Source organism: Eupeodes corollae, chromosome 2 (assembly GCF_945859685.1).
Source record: "Eupeodes corollae chromosome 2, idEupCoro1.1, whole genome shotgun sequence".
NCBI lineage: Eukaryota > Metazoa > Arthropoda > Insecta > Diptera > Syrphidae > Eupeodes > Eupeodes corollae.
Genome location: NC_079148.1, coordinates 148,962,742 through 148,984,057, shown reverse-complemented (window position 1 = coordinate 148,984,057; position 21,316 = coordinate 148,962,742). Strand labels below are relative to the sequence as shown.

The window sequence follows — 21,316 nt, the reverse complement described above, 5'->3', positions numbered from 1 at the left end:
GAGAAGGTTTCATTTAATGACGTTCCAAGAACAGAGAAACTTCACAGTTCAACTTAATAGTTTTCAGGAATTTTTTCAAATCGTTGAAATGCATTCAGTTAGTATTTATCTTTAAAGTCGTAGACAACATTTCCCCTTCTTATATTTTCCATTTTCGTAAAATTTCGTAGGAGCCTAGGATCCCATTTGAGCTAGCCAAATTTTACCTTTCAAAAAAGAGCGTTACGAAATTTCTTGTATTTGAAAATTTGTAACCGAAATTTCTTTAACTGTCGGTAGTGCTGGAGATAAGAGAAGCTTCAGAAATTCCTTTGCAAATTTGTTTTCCAAAAACACGAAAATATTGTTTCACTCTCTAGCTCACGAACTTGCCAGTTGCACAACACTTAAGTTTTTGAACCAATCAAAGAACTTATTCAATTCAACTTGAGAGAAAATTTATTTTTATAATATTATAACCAAAAATGTATTATTTCCGTAAAATATTGTATCTAAGTTTTATTTAAAATAATTAAATATGTATAAGATTGCACAAAATTTTAATATGTTTAAAAATTCTTCTAGGAAAAATTCCTCTTAACTGTTGTGCGATTGAGGATAACATTTTAGTGTGTTCTATTCTTTATTTTATTGAATATTTAATAAACAAATAAAATCATGGGGATCTTATTTTAACAAAAGTCGTTATTCCAGAATCCCTATATTTTCCCTTATTTCACTTCTTTGGGTTATTTTTGAAATAAACTATTTAATTTCAATTGAATTTCATTGAGTATTTCAATATTTTGTAGCCTCTTCAAGAAGCTATCCCTATGCTACATGCGGTGTGAGTTGCTGGAACGTTGAATAACACAACCCTTAAAGGAGTTCAACCGGACATCTATTTCGCCTTCTTCTAGCTGGAAAATGAAAAAAAAAATCACATTTTTTTGTTTTCTAAAATTTAAATAAATTTGTCTCTTTTACCTCATCAAATGCATAAATATCCTGATAACACGAATGTGAAATACATTTTCGAGCACATTTTACCTTATCGACTCCTTCCAAATCCTCACAAGCCACCGAATGTTCACACGAGGATTCGAATTCCCGGTACGCAAGTTCCTGCCGTGACAAAATAAATAGAAAATGCATTTTAAAAACCAAACAAAAAAATCAATAAGCGAAAACAGGTGGATTGAATAAGGATGTGGATAGTTTTTCTTTTTGGGGGTGGGTGTTGACTTACATTTTTACTTGTTTCCTTGTAGGCATATTCCGGAAAATGAAATGTTACTGATTTGGCATTTTTATCATTATCACTTTTAAATGCAGAATTAAATTTAATTCCAAAAACAATTAAATAAATTAAAATTAATTTGGTACTTAGTTTTTTGTGCATTAATTTACTTTTATCAAGTGTGCGGGAGGTCGACATTGTTTTGACTATTTATTCCGAAATGAGAAATTTAACTATGAAGCGAGTCCTTTTTGACAGAAGGATATGCCGAAATAGAAAAGCGAGAAGGTATATTATAGGGCATGCGTTTAATTTGGAAACCAGGTGGAGTTGTGTGTGAAAAAGCTTATTTTTATGTTTAAGATAAATATAAAGAGCTTTAACAGGTTTTCGTTTGAAATTCAAATGTTGAAAACAAAAGAAGTAAAAGTAAGTTTTTTTTCAACCGATTTTTTTTTGAATCAACACTTTTAAAAATGTTCATAAATAAATTTATTTTTTTAATTTTAGATTTATATTAATAACATAAATAAATAAATAATAGATTTTGAAATGAAAAACAAGCTTTAACTTATGACACTTTGCTTTTGAAGGGACAAAAATATCAAAGATGTCGAAACATTTAAAACATAAAAGTGTTTTGTAAAATTATTTCTAGGCCTGTTTTTGGTTAAAAGAAACTGCCACCTCCTTAAAAATATGATGTTAAGTTAAAAAACTTATTACACAAAAAGTAATTGACATTAAATTTTTGTAAACTGACTTTTTTGAACTTTAAAAATCAGCGTTGTTTTGAAAAAGGTCGATTTTTCAACAAAATTATAAGAAATAGCTTCAGGCCCCTTTGGAATTTTTCCAGAAAAAATAAATAAAATAATCAGTGACAGAACAGTCTTTTCTTTGTAGGTACATATTTATTTCAAATTTGCAGTTATGCAGTGTTTTTGAAATGATTCTCCTTTTTAAAGGTCAGAAAACGGACTAACAGCTTCTTTAATTTTTATGAATTTTGTTTGTTGATGATATATTAAAAATACGTAGTATTTTTGTGAAATCTGGATTTTTGGCAAAATAGAGCACTTTACTTATATGAGTGGAAAGTGAAAAACTTGCTTAAAACATATAATTGTTAATAACATATTAACTACACATGTAACCTACAAGAAACTAAGTGTGTTCAAAATTTAAAATCAATTGATTGAACATTGTCTTATATATGATATGAGTTCGGTCAACATTTAAAAACGCATTGCTATTAGAAGTACCTAATGAGTGTTTCTTTTAGACATGTTGTTTTTAATGTGAGAACATTTTTTTCGGAGCTGAAAATCATGAAGAATATTGCAATATGATTTTTAAAAAAACACATATATGCAAAATTTTAAACGATTTAATAAATTGTCAAATCAACTTATAGTAATTTACTATGGTAAAAACTGTATTAAGCTAATTTTAAACGATTTTAACATCTTACTACTCTTAACAATTTGCTAAAGTTAAAGTCACAGAGTCGCTACTTTCACTTTTAGCAATTTGCTAAATCTATATGACATCTGTACAATTATTCTTATAAGAGCAATGGTTTGGAATGGCCAACAGGTGGAAATTTTGTTTATTTTCACGAACTATCACTATTTAGAAATTGTTGATTGCTCGTTTTTTAATAATTAGTAATTTACTAGTTAGCAAATGTTTAAAATGTTGGACTCTCTTAGTAAATTTCTAAATATTAAGCAAATTGCTCACAAGTAAATTGTTAAGCCCTTAACAATAGGTTGTTTAAGATTTTGCGACATACATTGAACATTTTTTGATTCATGGTACTTTTTTATGCATGTCATCATTTAATCTGAAATTTTAAGGGATCTATAGTTTTTTTTTTTTAAATTGTATGGGTAAAAACACTTGAAAAAAAGAAGTTAATCAAAAACTCATTAAATGAAAATATGATAGGATGCAATTTTCAAAAACTAATAAAAGAACGTTTTCTTTGAAAAATATCCTTTACATTTTCGGGTCTGAAAGTCTTAAACAAACAATAAACAAGAAAAATGTTCAGATTTTATGTCATATCTATTTCGTATTTAAAAATATTTGTAATTATTTTTGAAATAACAGGATATTGAAATTTAGAAGTACCTAAAGCTCTACAATATTAAGTAATTATAGCTCCAAAATGTTCGATAAACATAATTGTTTGAATGCAAAATCCATTTACTGTCTTTTAAAATTAAAACTTATCAACTAAAAATTCGACTTTAAAAACTCACTTTGATGATATTATGTAAGACATTGGTACAGGGCATGCCTTTTAATAATTTATTAAATTTAATTGTAATTTAGCATTAAAATGAAAATTTGTTTGAATCTCATTTTTTTAACATTTATTCAGGCTGCCATTCAACTGGAAAACATTCCCTTTACGGTGACCTAAGATTTATATAATTATATTTATATAAAATGTCATATTTAACAAAATGTCGTCGTAACTAAAGAGTCATTATTATTTTCATTTAAAATGGTGGTATTTTAAATGCCCATCGGTTGATTTTCATTCAGTCAATAATATTATACGTCATCGCTGAGCAAATATATTCAAGAGTACAAATTTCTATCGGATAATTGATCTTTAAGTTAAATTGTCTATAAGATTGAAAAGTATTATTCCCAGAAAAACACGTTTAAAGAACAAATAGGGAACTTCATATCGCCGAACGGTTAATCTTTAAAAGGCTGCCAATTGGAAAGTATTTGTCACTACCCAAAAAGGCAATACAAACATTGACTTTTTTTATTGTATGCCGCCCCTAAAAATGTCTGTTCTTAGCTCAGGGAAAAAACTTTCAAATATACTACAGCCCGGAAATCCGGAAATGGAAAAATCATCAGAAAAATCGTGTGAGAAAATACAAATATTGTGCTAAAAAAAGGCAATTCCTGTTTGTGAAAAAACAATAATGTAAGCAATACAAATTTTGGCATTTTTTACAATAATAAGTTCTTTTAGCGTAATTTCCGGGAGCCTAATGTTCAAAAAATCATAAAATAAATCCCTAACAAATTGCTAAGTAACACATTCGTTTAAAAGTCAAAATTACTAAACGACAAAAAGAATGAGTTTAAGTCCCCTAAAAAGTCATATGAACTTTTTAATAAATTTCAGCAACAGTCCGTTGAGAACTAGGCCCAAGTGACTAACAACTCTCTACTCTCAACCATTCCTGTGTGCGAGTAATGTTGTCAAGAATGGAGGGGACCTACAGTTTATATGCCGAATCCGAACGGCTAATTTGAGAAAACACTTTTTCATGACAGGAGTTACTCTTGGAGAATTTGTCAATTCCTCGCAAGAGGCAGTATCCGTGAAAAGACTTAAGATGACATAGGCAGGGATCGAACAGAAGACCTCTCGCATGACAGTCCAACGCACTAACCATCTACTTCTACTTCTAAAAAACATGTAGATAATTAGACCTAAAACACTATTCTGTTGTAACCCATCTTTTCGAAGCCTTTAAATATCATAGTAACAAGTATTATATTTCCCTGATTTTTAACTGCTTTTAGATATTATATTAAGTAAACAATTATTTGTTTTTCATTCATACAAAATTTGTTTTTAATTCAGTTGATACCAATTCGTTTAATGTTTAAACTATTTTTAGGAACCATTATAAATTTTCATTCATGCATTTTTCTTCACTATCGATCTTCTGAAAATTTTAAAATAAATACGATTGATAATAATAAAATTCAGTAAAGTCAGCACGTAAAATTTTATCGAATAACAAAAAAACAGAGACAAGCTTTTAACCACAGAAAATGAGTAGATTTTTAAAGCTCTACTTAAAAAGAGAAATAAAAACCATCAACAAAGCCCAAAGAGCATCATCTTATACTCTTCTGTCTCTCAAACCAAACCCACAACAAAAAGAAAAACCTAACAGATATCGTATAGGTATAAAATAAAATAATGTATCTTATGAAGTCATCGGGCGATGGTGATCCCACCTTCAATACCACAATAATAAGCCCATGTTTTAAAATATACAACCTAAAATCTAACCAATATGACTTTGTGAGCTTCCTGATCAATTCAGTTCTCTGTGAAACATCCACAGTGGCGGTGATGGTGTTGTTGTGGATTTAAAAAATATCTTCAAGATCGTATAAGAAAAAAACAAAAATTGAAGAATATCTTTTACAAAGAAGAAGAGAATCAAAAATATAAAATTAAAAAATATAAACAACAGAAAAAAGAATAGAAAAGGAAATTGATCTTCATCAACAAGTTTTGTATCTTCTACCAACTTCATCACATACGAACAACAGCTGAAGAATAAAAGAAGAATCATGAAGATCTGCTTGGAATACAAATGAAGATAACTTCCTAGACAACAAAAATCCAAACAAAAATTCTCAATTTTTGTCATTGTTTCCTTCGGTTTTTCATTCTCCTACACAAACATCACCAACAACAACAACAATCGACGACTTTAAAGTGCAATAAAAAGTGAAAACCTTTTTATTTATTTTTGTATTAAACAACAACTTGTGGAAGTGGAAAACAAACAAACCAAAAAATAGTAAAAATAAAAGAAAAACACTCGTCCATCAAAGTGGTAACAAAGTTAAGTTAAGTTAAGTTAAAGAAGCAAAGAGGAGGCATTGAACTACACGAATAAGTATCTAGATACTTCAAAACCCCCCTGCATCTCAGGTACGGTGTGGTACTTGCGCTAACAAAAATAAATTGACAACGCTTATTCGGAAATACCATGCAAACAATTGCGTGCTTTGTTGCAAATTTAATAGACTTTTGATTGTGCAATAAATGAAATTTTATAGATACTTTTTTTTAAAAAGGTGTGCTGTTGTTTTATAGATTTTAAAAAACTTACAGTGTTGCCATTTTTCAAAGACTTAGCGGAAACTACTGCATTTTTAACTTCAAGTCAAAAAAGTGACATAACACTCTGCCTGCTGGTTTTGCCTCTCTTCGCCAAAGGCAGGCATATCGTCGTCGTCGACGTCTTGGTTGTCGTAGCTCGTCGACTTACATATTTGGCGAAGAACAAGTTATTAAAAATATAGAAGAAGAAAAAAAACAATAAAATCAATTCCGACCTTGATAATCTTATGCCCACAGCATTCCGGTCGTCTCCGTTCGTTGTGCCCATTTTGGGGTTTAGTCTTTTTAAGTTTCGGTTTTCGACGATCGCACTATTTGACGTAGATACATTTAATTAATTTAGTATGCGCATCATCTGAGATACATTTTTAATCAATATTCCAAGTCAAATAAACAGTACGAACGAAAAACGAAAAAAATGCCTAGAAAACTGTTAAAATTCTTGATAATCTTCGATAACACATCGTTGTTATACTTTCCGGGACAGTTTCTGTCGGGAAAGGTTCTTCTAGAACTTCAGGATGATACTCCGGCACTGGGACTTCACTTTCATGTTGTTGGGGAGGGAGTCGTTCGAGTTGGATCGGCTCGACAGGAACGAACTTATGACAAAGAGAACTACATTGATTTTCGTATGAAACTTCTGGGTGATCCTGATCAAGGCCCATCGGTCTTATCGCCGGGAATTCATAGTTTTCCATTCAAATTGGGACTTCCCGTGGGACTGCCATCGACTTTCTTGGGTCGTTATGGATGGATACAGTATTATTGTAAGGCTGCGTTGCGTGAACCAACGGGACTGATACATAAGAATCATCAAGTATTTATTGTGATGAATCCGATTGACTTGAATCTGGAGAAGCCTATTTTGGCGGTAAGTTGTCGATTTTTTGAGTTCCTCGAAGAGAGGAGTGGCTCTGTCTTGTTAGAGCTTCAAATTAATTGTGGGTGATTTTGTTTCAATATAGCAACCATTTACATGTGAAGTTGAACACAAATTAGGAGTTGCATGCGTAGGTGGCGGAACAGTGAAATGCAGAGTTGCTTTGGATCGTGGGGGCTATGTACCTGGAGAGAGTATATCTGTGACAGCTTATATATCGAATCACAGTAATATAACAATCAAGAGGACAAAGGCGTCATTGACTGAGGTAAATTTAATTTTTAATTAGATTTGTTTATATTTAGAAATTTTAAGGGTCTATAGACGGGTTATTTTTTAAATGGTTGGAGTCTATAAATGGAGTTTTTATGATGAGAATTTGATTGACATTTAAACTCGCAACGGAAGTGGATTTTGATACTTTGTTTGAACAACTTTTAATGCATTTTAAATACAAAATACTGACTTTTACTGGAATTGAATAGAAAAGGCTTAAATTAGTTCATTGGAACTGCAAAGAATTGAAGGGCAAATGCTTTGTACAAGGTTCGACCTCGGTTAAGTCTTCGCATAGGTAACTGAAAAGTGTCAATTTATTAACTTAAATCTCCGTTTAACCTTAGTTAACTCATCAAGAACAACGAGAACAAAATTGCTTTAGGGTCTAGAATGTATGCTTCGGTGTACATTGGGTATTGAGTTCTTAAGCATTGTAATGACGACAGAGTGTAGTAAGGTATTCCATATTGGTGTGTGACGACTAAAGAGCTAAAATCTGTACTTGGCAGTAAACTGAAACTGGACCATAGTTTGAAAAGAAGGGGAAAGGGGTGATCTTTTTGATAGCTGTTACTTGATTTATCCTCAGTTTACTTTGCAATTTCGTAAAAGATTTACTCCTGAAAAACGTTTGAAAGTTTTGCAAAATTTTTACCAAATTAAAGGTTTGGTTAGCGCGTCGAAATGTAACCATCAAATTTTGAAAAAAAGTCTTAGTGTTCTCATTATTTTGCATCGTGTCCTGGCGTGACTTTCAGGTTCGTGCAATTTAACATTACTGCTGGAATTCCATCAAGCTAGCCGTAGCGCCCCAACATTAAATTATATACGTATTATTTCTTCTTGAAAACTCCTCGTGTAAAAAAAAACACTCTTTACTACTAAAGACAAAAGAGATTTTTTGTTTCTAGTTTACACCATAGGAAAAAATACAAACTGGACCTCGTCGACGATATTTTTATTTACCTTTGCCCCCTACTTTACGTGTAGTAAAAGATTTTACTAGAGCGAATTTGATCAAATTTCAAAGTAGGTATATTATTTTGCTCTTACTAAACTGCTAAACTGCCTACATTTTTTATTAATTTGTTTCTTCTTTCTTACTTTAAGCTAGCTCCACCCTTTAACTGTGCAAACAAAAAATAGAATTAAAGCAGAATGAAATAGCATAGTGATGGGAAAAAAGTTATTGCATTCGTTATCGTTACTATTTTTTGATATAATCGTTATTATAGCCCAATAAAATTTAAGGTGATTTACAACTAGAGAACGAAAAGTTCACAGAAAACCAATTTTTTTTAAGAAAAGAAGACAAATTCTAGTTATTTAAAAGGTTTTCTCGATAGTAGTGAGATTTTCAAGAAGACATTAAAATGTATGTAATTATCTGTTATGGCCAAGTATGTAGCTTTATTATAAAGATAAGGGTTTGACACTGTGTTTTAAAAATAATTGTAGGCAAGTATACAAGCGACTTTACATAATACTACAAAAATAGTCCAACAGTGATGGCATGATCTTGGGAGTCTTAGGCCCACTACGCAAAATAATGCTCTCACCAAAAGTTTTCTTCAATTAATTGATTGTTTTGTTGGTTAGTAAAGTTGCACGATTTGCAAACGTTATCAAGGAGTAAGTCAATCTTATATATGAAATTCTAATGTTACAGGGTTAGTTGCCATACTTCTCCGAAACGGTTTAACCAATTTCAATGAAATTTTGCATATATGTACATTCGGTAGGTCTGAGAATAGGCTTTTATCTTTTTTTATATTCCCAGGTGTTATAATTTAATTGCATCAAAATCGTCCACTGTTCAACGACCTTACGATAGTATTCAGTAACTCTATGTACAATGACGCATTGATTGCTACTGAGGATCTTTGCATTATCATTGCAAACTAACCACTCAGTCATTTCGGTATGCATCCCCCAAATCGAAGTGCATCTGATTTAATAGACATTGAATTGGCAGTGATTTCAGTTCGCAATGTTCCAATAATGAATGAAGAACAAAGAACCATTTATGACCAAATTTTGCTCGCAGTTTCCGCAGGACAAGGTGAATTCTTATTTTTTTTGGATGAACCTGGTGGAGCTGGCAAAACATTCCATATTTCGCTAATTCTTGCTAAAATAAGATCAAATAATGGTATCGCATTGGCTGTTGCAACTTCTGGCATTGCCGCAACTTTATTATTGAAATATTAAAAATAACCCAGACGCAGTGTGCAACATAAAAAAGCAATCATGAATGGCCACAATGCTGAAACAGAAACAGTGTTAAATTATCATCTGGGATGAATGCACTATGGCACACATTCGCTTGGGGCGTTGAACAGGACATTAAAAGGTATAACAAACAACAACAGACTATTTGGCCGCACTCTGTTACTCCTTCAGGTGATTTCGGACAAACATGTTTCGTTATTCCGCGTTCAACGTTGATGAGATCAACGCATGCGTGAAATCATCGCCACTGTGTCGTAGTGTTGAAAAAGTACAACTGAAAGTAAATATGCGTGTTCAAATGCTTGTAGATCCATCCGCTGAAACGTTCTCAAAACAACTGTGATATATAGGTGACGGAAAAGTTACTACAGATGACACTGGAGGCTAACAATTACCGGTCTATTTCTGCATGATTTTTGATTCACAGAAAGCTCTCATTGACCAGATATATCCCGATGGAGGAACAACATTTGTTACCAGGAGACTTGGGTTCATACTAATCTATTGATACAGTTTGTGATGCTAGCGAAGCTGTAAATTATCCAACTGAGTTCTTGAACTCATTAGGTTTACCAGGCATGCCAATGCAAAATTTACAACTGAAAGTTGGACCTCCGGTAAATTTGTTTCGTAAATTGAACCCAACACGGTTGTGCAACGGCACGCTAAATGTCAAATTTCGCGGTGAAAATATATTATTACCGTGAATTCATATTATACCCACAGATGTGCCAATTCAATTCAAAAGCCTTCTATTTCCAATTAGATTGGCATTTGCAATGATTATATCAATAAGTCTCAAGGCCAAACAATGTCTGTCTGCGGCTTAGATCTGAGCACTTCATATTTTCACACGGACAACTATACGTGGCGTGCTCTTGAGTGGGCAAACCATCCAGTTTGTATGTGTTGGGGAAAGATGGCACCACAACAAATATTGTACACTCTGTTGCATTAAGGGATTGATATTGTATTTTTGTAGTATTGTCATAATTAGCGATATGTTTATAATTTTGAAGAATTAATTTTAATAAATTTACCAAATTTTTTTCGTGATTTGTTATTTTAATATTTTGTTACCGTTTACAGTGCTCTTTGTCTCTCCCACTTATATACCACATCCTTACACACTTAAGTTATTTATTTCTAGCAAAATATTCTCTAGAAATTACTTATATGACAATACAACGTGTGTTGGGCCAGCTAGTTTATTATATAATGTCAATCCAAACAGAGCAAAATTTAAGTGAAAAGACCAACTCCAAAAAAAGATTAAAAACCATATGTCCAATAAAAAAACACCCGTTCCAAATAGAAAATAATACGCACAACACTTTCGAAATCATTCTTCATTCATTTTGTCCCTACCCCTCTCATATCATAACAATAGATTATTGAGGAAACTTCTTTAAAACTACTTGAGTGTACTTACTTTAATTCCTTTTATTTTCTTCTTCTTTGATACTTAAAGCTGGCTCCACCCTCTAACTGTTCAAAGAAACTAGAACCAGAACATAGTGATGGGAAAAGTTGTTACATTCTGTACTTTTTTTCTCGAAATATTCGTTACTATGGCCTACTCAAATTTAAGGCAGTTGTCAACTATCGAGCGCAATGTAAAAGCTCTATGCAAAAATCAAAGGCTTTTAAAAGAAATTAAGAAGACTTGTATTTTTCAAGAGGATATTAAACGCAAATAATGATATTTTTGATCATCAAATATATTTTTTATACTGAAAGAGTCCAAGTTAAGAAACCAAAAATTTAGAGACAATTTTATTAAAATCCTTTGTATAAATTCGAATTTTAGATTTTCGAACAAAAAGTTTTTATTACTATTATTTTTGTTCTTAAAAAAAAAAGAAATAAAAATGTTTAAGTTGAATCAGCTTTGGACCTCAATTTCTAAAATTCAACTCAATCGGCCTAATAAGGTAGGATGAAGTGGGAAGACAGAACGACTGACAGTTAGACGGACGAAATCAACGGAGTTACTTTTGTTCGACTTCTTTACCACCGTAATGTCATATTTTATTAAAATCTCGAGTTTAATTTTTGTTACGAATGTAAAACTTGTCTTTTAGTTCCAATATGTCGCAAGTCAAAATAGGAAAGAGTGTCGCAGACAGAACATAGCCTTGAGGCACACCAGTTGAAACAAAAGTTAAACTGGCACTTAAGATGAGATAAAGATAAATTAAGTTATTGCCTAGAAAATTATTATTCCTTGAGCGCCAGTTAACAAGGTTGCTAAAGTATTTTTTTGTTTATAACTTAGCACTTTATTCAAATATTCATATTCAAATTGAATAATACCGTGGCTCAAAGCCACTTCGAACCATTGTTTTGCATCGGGGTATTTCTAATTTTATGGAAATCTAAATTTCTTGGCCAAAACAATGGGTTTAGAACTTGGAAAAATATATACATACCCCCAAATGAAGATAGATAAAGTACAGTAACACCCATCAAATTTGAAATGGATCGACGTCCAATTTAGCCCGGATGTGAGTAGGTATCTTAAGAATCTTCCGTTTTAGACGAAGATAAAGCTTTATTTGGAAAAGAAAGTATAGTTGTACAGATATAAATTAAATATGCATTTATTAAATGGTTTAAATTAATTAATATATTTTTCATCTTTTATTACAGACTGTTGAATATCTAGCCCGTGGCAAAACCATCCAAACTGAAAAACGCGCTCTAGCCGTTTTAGTTCGTGGTAAAATTCGTCCCGGTGGTAAAGATGAATGGCAAAATGATAGTTTATACGTACCCCCTCTGCCACCAACGAATTTGAGAGGATGTCATTTAATAAAGATTTCGTACGATGTCTTCTTTGTGATTGAACCCAAGTCATTAGAAAAAGAAATTAAATTACAACTGCCGATTGTTTTAGCCACATATCCATTTAGAAGTTCACAGAATGATATTGCAAATACATGGCCAGAGGCTGTCTTGAAACCAGACACACATTATCCATCGACATTACCAATATTTAGACCATGGTTACATGAGAAGCCTGAATCAAGCTAAAAATGTGTGAATTTGTGTGTTTTTTTTTCGCTTAAATTTTGTATTCTATTAATTTTGATTTTATTTTGCACGATTAATTGAAGAGATTTTTTGTCATATTATAGTCATAAAATATTATCGCAACGATATTCATCACAAACAAAAAATGCCATACACTAAAGTGACTTACTTATATTAATTTTAATTTTAATTTTTTATTTTTTATTTTTTTTTGTATTCTATATTTTATTCAATAAAATTATTATTATTTCTTTGTTTTTAACTAAATACATTTTTTTGAAAAATAAAAAAAGTTTTTTATTGACATACGAGATGTTTTAGTTGAATTTTGTCAAGAAAAAGAAAACCAATAAACTATGATGCTGTGAATAAACGAAAGAGCTGATAAGCGAACTTAATTAAATCTAGTATGTGCAGTAATAGATTATTGCGCTTGTTGTGACGCAATTTCCAATGAAATGGGCTTGTGAATATAAGTATGACAAACACATTTCCTTTTTCGAATCATTTAAATCACATATGGTATATAATTAGAAATATTCAGTGCATTTTATGACTCATATTAATTCGTGTCATTAAGATTTTATAATTAAATAAGTTGACTGAAAACAGGCTTTGTTAACATGATTTCTGTGGTTTGTTATTCAAATTTTATAAAACATCTGTTTTCATACTTTCATACTTTTAAAGTACGGGGATACAAAGACTGACAGGTTTCCCCTTAAAATTCTAAAGAATAAGTAAAACTGAGGCAAGTCGTATGAAGCATCTGCTAAGTTCCTTAGCTGGTTCTCTTCTTGATATGAAAATAATAAATAAGGAAGATTTTTATAACAGCTGATGAGTTTTATGTACCAAGAACTTTCTCTGAAGATCTGATTCATCAAAGTCCGGGTTTCCCAAAGTGTGCTCCCCGGAGCAATTGGTGCTCCGCGAATAATTTCCAAGTGCTCCGTGAAAATATTTAAAAAGAGTAAAATAATTCCAAGCCGGATTAGTAACAAGTTAATTTTAAGCTTCTGATCTTGTAATTTTGATAATTGATAAATTGTTAAATTTACATACAATACCACGAAGACTAGTGAGAGTGCCGATTGACATTGAAACTGTTTTATTTTTCAATTCATGCAAACTTTTAAACGTAGGACGGCGAAGTTAATTTGCAGGTGATTGTAGTGCGTGAGTTTTAATTTATTTTGTTTTTAAGCATTAAATTTTCGAATGAATCGCTGGCTTAGGTCTTTATCATTGAAAAAAGCAAGTGAATGGCCCGCAAAAACACCCGAAGCTGCCAAAGAATCTCCAACTGACAGGTATGTCCAAACTAAATCATGATTTACGTAAAATAGTAATCCATTTAACCACACAAAATGATTTTAATGATTTAATTTTGTTTGTTCAATTTCGGTTATCCATACACTTATTTTAGTGCGAAGAAAAATGACGCGATAGAGATAGCGGAGGCGGCGTTAGAGATTTCTGAAGGTTTTGAATTTGATAGTTTGTCTAGTACCTACTAGTGCCACGGTGATCATATTTGAATTTTGGATTTGCTGAGACAAGTGGCAACAATGTGTAATTTGCCGCAAATTGTTGTCAAACAGTGCAATGTTCGTAGCAAAAATCAAATGTCACTTTAAAGAGATTCATCCAGATTGCAAAAGCAAACTGACTGATTTCTTCAAAAGAAAGTTTGCTAAACTTACTAAATTTCAAACCATTTTATTACTTATCACTCAAAAGTAGTGAACGAAAATTTGTTGATGGCATCCTACTTGTTAAGTTCCCGAATAGCGCAAAGTGGTGAAGCCCATACCATTACTGAAAACTTAATAAAGTGTTAAAGACATTGTTCAATGTTTGTTGGGTTAAAAGGCCAAAAAATTTGTTGACACACGTTCCTTTGTCAAATAACACAATATCAAGACGAAGCGGAGACTTAGCGGCGAATGGAGAGCTACTTTGTTTTTACGAATAAGTCACAAAATTTGGGCTGCAAATGGATGCGCTACCAATATCTACAATCCTTTGAAGAAGATTGGACGGTGCCGAGGCCATGACTGGAATACCGTCCGGTGCCGTCGTCGCCAGAATAAAGCAAATTGTTAAAGGCAGCACCAGTAGCCATTGCACACCGTCATGCCCTCGCAATGAATAAAATGCCGGTCTCCCTTAGTGACGCGTTGGACGAAAGCGTGAAAATAATTTACTTTATTAAATCACGGCCAAAGAATACAAGGTGATGACATGGGTAGTCTACATACGTCTTTACTTCTTAACGCAGAAGTAAGATGGAAAAACACTAACGTGGCTTTTCAAAATGAGAGCTGAAGTTAGAACCTTCTTTATTGAAGACAACTTTCGTTTTGGGGGACATGTTGTGCAATAAGTGTTGGACGTTGGACGTTGGTTATTGATATTGGTTTATCTGTCAGATATATTTAAAAAAAAAAAATAATTTGAGTATATCACTTCAGGGACTGCGTGATACATGTAGCTGCGAAAAATGACATATGCGTATCGAAGTGCGACTAAAAAAGATTGGGAACCGCAGGTCTTAGTAAAACAAATTTTGTTTAATTTTTTCTAACTAAAAGTATACGAAATTATTTTACTTCACAATCAAAAAAAATTATTCAAACAAATCAGCCTTTCACATGGATATCTTACTTTGATCTTTTCAGAATAAAAACTATTGCCATTTGAAAAATTATTAAAATTTATAATCATTTGCCAAAAAAATATAAAATGCAAACAATTTGCTTTTGACCCAATACCATGTATGTAGTTGACACTTTCATTATGTATATTTTTGCAGAACCCAAATCAATTAACACCATAATTCAAAATAATGAAAGAACGGTACTTTATCACACTTCACTGGTACCTTCTAATCAATTTCATCTGAATTTTAAATTCCCAAATTTGGCATAAATTCCTATAAATAGCTTAAGAAAATATTAAATCTTTGCAGTTTACAATTAGACTTTTATTGAAGATCATCATGAAGGGATTTATTATCACCGTGAGTATTTTATTTAATGTTTCTATTTTTGAGATGATTTACATTATTTTCTAAAAATCTTTTAGGTTTTATTTTGTGTTTTGGCTGCAAATGGTTTAGCTTTTCCAGTACATCATGTTGAAGACATTCCGGTGGAGTTAAGGACTGATGAGGAAATCTTGGAATCACTTAAAAATACCGAAATAATTGTGGGCGGTGAAAAAATTAATTTTGATGGAAATTTAAATAATGATCAATATGCGAAAATTGGGTTATTGGGGGCACTTCTACAAAGATTTCCAACACCAGCACCTGCTTCATCAACTGGAGGTGTGAATTATGTCTTTTATAGTCCTCTTGCTGGTCTGTTTCAAAAATTGAGACCAACGACGACAACAACAACTACCACATCGACAACTACTCCAACTACAACAGAAACCACAACACCAACAACAACACCAACAACAACACCAACTACAACACCAACTACAACACCAACTACAACTACAACACCAACTACAACACCAACCACAACACCAACTACAACACCAACTACAACACCAACTACAACTACAACACCAACTACAACACCAACCACAACACCAACCACAGCACCAACTACAACACCAACTACAACTCCAACAACTACACCAACTACAACACCAATTATGTAATGATAACACTGATGTTGTAGAAACTATTTATATTTTGTATTTTTTTTATTTTATAATTTATTTATTTATTAATAAATGTTTAACTTCATACAATTTTCCAATATGGAGCTTCATTTTGAATAGTCTCCTATATGGGCAACTTTTAAAGCTGTCATCATTCCACGTTTGACAAGTAAGGACTGAATTCTCTCTCATTGGAAAAAGCTGTATTTCATTATATATTTGTTGCTTGTTTAAGATAAGACAGTTCTTTGTGAAAGGATTTAGTCCTGAATTCGAATATCAAATCATAAATTATTTAAGCATCTCACTTAGTTTTTGGAAAGTCTCACTAGTTATGCAAGATTAGTATGAGTCTTCAGGGTTATCAAAAATAGGTTTTTGAGTTAATTTTATCTGCTGATTTCTACTCCAACCTTTTTTTTCTATTTGAAAAACCTCTTTTATTATTCTTCAGTTATAAAATCTAAGTATTAATGGCCATTTTCTTAAATGTTCCTGTCCCAACACCTTTGTCCGCCAGTTTCCCTATTGTCAGGTTAGAAGGTACTAAATGAGGACTTAGAATGCTATAGTTTTGTAAATTGGTACTGCAAGATTTGTAGTGAACTGTAACAATTTCAATGCGTTGTTGGAGCGTGTACCTTTTCAATGTATAGTGCTGGCGTATTTTTTACTTGTCAAATTTCGAAATATGATTTATTCAAAACTGTCAAAAAAATCTTCGATTCAATAGCAAACCTCTGATTGGAAAACCTTTTACTCTAAGTGAAGTCATTTCCTGTAATTTTTAGTGCCAATTTTTGTTAATTAAATTTAGATCTTAAGAATCTCTTCTCTGTCCAAAAACTATCGGTGGTAAAATACAACCGTTTTTTCTGGAAAATAGCCAGTTCAATCAATAGTATTAAAATATTAAACTTAGCACTAATCTATCAGCTGCACATTTTGAAAATTTAATCACCGAGAAAGTAAGTTCAAACCAGTTGATGCTGTATGCCATGAAATCTGAACAAAGCTTCAGTAGAAGAAGTACAGGGTGAACTTAATTAAAGAACTTACTGAGGTATTTAATAAATAAATAGGAGAATAGTTATAGAGAAGTTTTTCGAAAAATATCATTCTTTCACATTTCAAAGAGGATGAGTCATTCTAGAAGACGGGCTAACAATTTCGGTACGAAAAAACGACTTACTGAGCGTGTTTCAAGTCAGTTTCAAGGGAAAAAAGTTATATGGTTTCTTCTTTGATTTCAAAGCAGCATTCAACTCAATCGATACAAATGTCAAATGTCCTCTTTGATAAGCTCAGTTGCCTTGGAATTTCTACAAAAATATTAAAGTTCAATACAAGATCTCTATAAGAACAATGCAACGGCAGTTTGGGATGGAAGCGAAAGTTTCACTTGGTTTAATAATTCATAAAGATGATTCAAAAGTTGTAAGACTATCGTCGCTTGTGGAGCCTTAAGGTTAGCACCAACAAACCAATTGAACAGGCAAGTGAAATTTGAAATCTTAAAAGAATACAAGTACCTCATAGGTTTAATAGACTAATAAAGTCAAAAAGGCAATCGCCTGCAACTAAAAGTATGTTAATGAAAAAGAATCGTTACCTCAAGAACCACATAAAAACTATTTGAAGCAGTTTACTATCAATGATGTGGTATTTTATTCAGTTTGTTTTTTTTTTTTTGACAATTTGATGAATTAGAAAAATGGCTTAGGAACTTTCTCAACAATGTATTCTGGTTACCGAAAAATAGAACTGCATGAATACTGCATCTAGAGACTGGTGTATCGCATCTTTACATTTTATAACTCAAAATGCATTTTGACTACGTACAAAAATACGAACGCTAATAAACCATCGAATGCTGCAACGAAAATCTCTGTTTTTTAAGGAATGGTTGCGACTTGAACTCCACTAACCATTAGGATTTAATGTTCTGAATTTTTGTACACATGATTTTTAATTATTTGTTTTGATCGAATTACTCTTTTAATACTGATTCTCTACCACTACAATTATAAAAACATGTCATTGCATTGAGCTAACATAACAAATCACAGATATTGTCAAATTTTGAAACTAAAGTTACCTTATTTTTTTCAAATAGTTCCTTTTACACTTTAGAATTTTTAGAAAGTAGTTAGCTTATAGCAAGCTTCATCAACTTCTTCAGTGCTTTTAACAAATTATTCACGGAAATTTGTTGCGAAAGCATTACAGATATCAACAGTTTTATCTAATGAAAGGTTCTTGTAAGTGAAGTTAACTGGAAGCCATCTTACAAGTTTAAAAAATTTTGTACGATTGTCTTTCAAAGAGGTGCCCATATCAGTTCCATAAATAGCATATACAAAAATAGAAAGAGACTTAAATTTGTTAAAAAGTTCAACATAAAAAGAGAAGTTGATTGGAGACAGAGTTTTGAGATAAGTTTTCCATGCCTTACCAAGGTGGCCAGAGTATGTATTCCTTTATTTTTTTAAAAGTACATTTTTTTCTAAACAATTACTAAGGATATTATACAAATTTGAAACAACTGCTTCGTCAATATAAGAAAATACTAAAGTATCAGCAATTCCAAAAATGGTTGAATCTTCAGACAACAACTGGTAATTAGCTCTTCTGAAGTCAAAATTATATAAGCAATCAAAGGAATTACTTTGTTCAGTAAGGTTACTTAAGTCAAAAAAATGTCCAAGAGGGGGGGGGGGGTGATATTTATCATTATTAGTAATTCCTGACCTAGATTCTAGAACTAGAGTACTAATCGTATCAGAAGAAAATACTAAATCGAGCTTGTTTGCTGTAAATCAGTAAGAAGGATTTTATCGAGAAGAGATAGTTCTAATTGTAAAGAATAAAGAGAAGCAGGATTCGTCTTCGGATGGAATCCAGTCAATGTGTGGTAAATTAAAATCACCTAGGAGTAAAATATTGGTGTCCGAGCAGGACGAACTGATAAGAAATTCTAATGCCAAGGATAGTTCGCTATAAACAGACTCTAATCTTTTTGGAATTCACCATACTTGATGGTAAAGGTCGCCCATTTCAAAATGATTACTATTGTAAATCACATTCTTCCGACTTTAATTGTTTTTGGAAATGTCAAAAGGTATTTCAAGAAAACAGACGTGATAAAGTGATTTTAAAATCGAATTCAAACTAAGGCCATCATAAAAACTTTAAAAAAATAATAAAAATAGATTTTGGCACCCCGTGGGAGCCATTTTGTTTTGGTGACACCTGTCAAATCTTTTGTTTGCTATTCAGTTGTTTATGCCAAATCATCATGTCAAATTACAGGATCGAACAGCACGTTCAACTGATAAAACTTTATTATCAAAATGAGTATTCGTTAAGGCAAACATTGCACGCATGGCACCCATTATACGGTTGACGTTGTGGCCCTTCGCAGTCGACTGTTCAACGTTTTGAGACCACCCGTTCAGTAAACAATCAGCCAACACCCGTACGTTTAAAAAACGGAAGATCACCCGAGAACATCGCCGCGTTCTTTAAAAGTGTACAGCAGAACCCGAGACAATATATTCCTCGCCGTGTAGACGAATTCGACCTTTCGCAGACTTCAAGTTGGCGAATTTTGCGTCGGAACTTGGACCTTCACCCGTACAAGATCCAACTGGCCCAAGAGTTCAAAGTTCATGACCATAGACAACGCCGTTTATTCAATGACTGGGCTTCGAATCGTTTGGAAGAGGAGCCCAATTTTGGTCAAAAAATCATCTTTAGTGACGAGGACCATTTTTGCGTGAATGGCTGTGTTAACAAACAGAATTGCCATATATGAGACGACTTAAAACCTACGCGAGGTTCCCCAGGTAATAATGCATCCTCAAAAGGTTACCGTTTGGTGTTGATTTTGGGCCGGCGCACAGTGATCAATTCATGGATATTCTGTACTTAATTCTGATTCGGTGTTTTTGTATAATAAATATTTACAATTTAATTTAAAGTCATTTTCATTACTTCAGGTGGTAGTATGTTATGAACTCGGATTGAAAAATGATGAAAAATCATTTTTTTATTATCAGAGGATATTAAGATATTATGCAAAATATCGGTATTGGTTGCGATTCGGGAAATTTTTTTGAAAATTCCACTTCGAACAATTTTGTAATTCTTTTGACGGGCTTCTAAGACATCTTCCGAAAGCTGTTCGATAGCCATTGGCAAACTGTCTATTATGTCAACTCCGTGCAACAACATTTTGTGAACATTTGTGGGCTTATAATACCAAATATATTTTGATTTTGAAACAATAGAAAAACGTTGAACAATCTTCGTATCCAAGTCTACTATTCAAGCGGTTTTTGATGGATCTTTGAATAATGTTGGGCTGTATTGCCGTCATTGGTGTGTTCCCTACCTTGTTTTAGAAAATCAACTAAAATTCCTACCTCAAATTTAATGCGTAATGCAAAAGTTATTTCTATTATTTAACCGCCGATTTTTCTTCAAACCCTCTGGCCTTATAGTTTTTGTTTTAATTTTGTACGAATCGGTTGGACTCTCTTTTTATCGTTTCAATATTTTCTTCTCAAACTCATGTTCTCGAGTTGGTCCATATATGATCGTTACTAGTTCTTTTTTTTAATTCCAGGGGTTCCTTGTTGGTGGCTGTTTGAAACCCAGCACATCAGAGGCGGCTTCTCTGATTGCATCTTGGCAATGTTGCCACTGGTTTTCGATACATTGTGTTGGCGGCAGAGAACTTCGAGAGAGGTTAAATGTAACTCGGTCGGAAAAGGATTTGGCGATTGTAGCCTTTCGACGTTGTACCTTCTCCCAGTATCTCCCTGTTTTGCCTTGGGTCTGGAAATCCGAAGTGCTACCTTGGCCACAACGAGGTAGTGGTCCGAGTCGATGTTAGCTCCTCGGAAAATTCGTACATCCATGATGCTGGAAGCGTGTTTGGCATCGCAATATGGTCAATCTGGTTGATTTTAGATTGATCTGGAGAAGTCCAAGTACCTTTGTACCTTTTTTGCCCCGCAGCAAATTTAGCCTTGATGCGTATGGTCATGAGGCGCTCATTGATGCACCT

The 21,316-nt window shown here is 32.6% G+C and overlaps 3 protein-coding genes across 3 annotated transcripts; 2 read left to right on the top strand and 1 right to left on the bottom strand.

The window, feature by feature from the left end:
- Window positions 1–420: 420 nt before the first annotated feature.
- Window positions 421–1,467, bottom strand: LOC129947001 (uncharacterized). The gene is made up of 3 exons (XM_056057399.1): window positions 1,229–1,467; window positions 967–1,104; window positions 421–899 (listed from the first exon to the last, which is right to left on the bottom strand). The coding sequence occupies exons 1-3, from the start codon at window positions 1,415–1,417 to the stop codon at window positions 816–818; spliced, it is 411 nt and encodes a 136-aa protein (XP_055913374.1). The 5' UTR covers window positions 1,418–1,467; the 3' UTR covers window positions 421–815.
- A 3,797-nt stretch (window positions 1,468–5,264) lies between these two features.
- LOC129947000 (arrestin domain-containing protein 17) lies at window positions 5,265–12,763 on the top strand. Its single transcript, XM_056057398.1, has 3 exons — window positions 5,265–7,005; window positions 7,100–7,282; window positions 12,178–12,763. Exons 1-3 carry the CDS (start codon window positions 6,550–6,552, stop codon window positions 12,559–12,561), a joined length of 1,023 nt encoding a protein of 340 aa, XP_055913373.1. The 5' UTR covers window positions 5,265–6,549; the 3' UTR covers window positions 12,562–12,763.
- Window positions 12,764–15,437: 2,674 nt separating this feature from the next.
- LOC129945292 (G8 domain-containing protein DDB_G0286311-like) lies at window positions 15,438–16,239 on the top strand. Its single transcript, XM_056054949.1, has 2 exons — window positions 15,438–15,586; window positions 15,652–16,239. The coding sequence occupies exons 1-2, from the start codon at window positions 15,566–15,568 to the stop codon at window positions 16,237–16,239; spliced, it is 609 nt and encodes a 202-aa protein (XP_055910924.1). The 5' UTR covers window positions 15,438–15,565.
- The last annotated feature ends 5,077 nt before the right edge of the window (window positions 16,240–21,316 follow it).

What these genes read in the sequence shown, in the direction of transcription:
- LOC129947001 (XM_056057399.1), bottom strand. Translation starts at nt 1,417, where the DNA reads ATGTCGACCTCCCGCACACTTGATAAAAGTAAATTAATGCACAAAAAA. An exon ending in ACAAGGAAACAAGTAAAAAT is followed by an intron (nt 1,105 to 1,228) that starts GTAAGTCAACAC and finishes TTGTCACGGCAG; the next exon opens with GAACTTGCGTACCGGGAATT. An exon ending in ATATTTATGCATTTGATGAG is followed by an intron (nt 900 to 966) that starts GTAAAAGAGACA and finishes TTCATTTTCCAG; the next exon opens with CTAGAAGAAGGCGAAATAGA.
- LOC129947000 (XM_056057398.1), top strand. Translation starts at nt 6,550, where the DNA reads ATGCCTAGAAAACTGTTAAAATTCTTGATAATCTTCGATAACACATCG. An exon ending in TGGAGAAGCCTATTTTGGCG is followed by an intron (nt 7,006 to 7,099) that starts GTAAGTTGTCGA and finishes GTTTCAATATAG; the next exon opens with CAACCATTTACATGTGAAGT. An exon ending in CAAAGGCGTCATTGACTGAG is followed by an intron (nt 7,283 to 12,177) that starts GTAAATTTAATT and finishes CTTTTATTACAG; the next exon opens with ACTGTTGAATATCTAGCCCG.
- LOC129945292 (XM_056054949.1), top strand. Translation starts at nt 15,566, where the DNA reads ATGAAGGGATTTATTATCACC. An exon ending in TGAAGGGATTTATTATCACC is followed by an intron (nt 15,587 to 15,651) that starts GTGAGTATTTTA and finishes AAAATCTTTTAG; the next exon opens with GTTTTATTTTGTGTTTTGGC.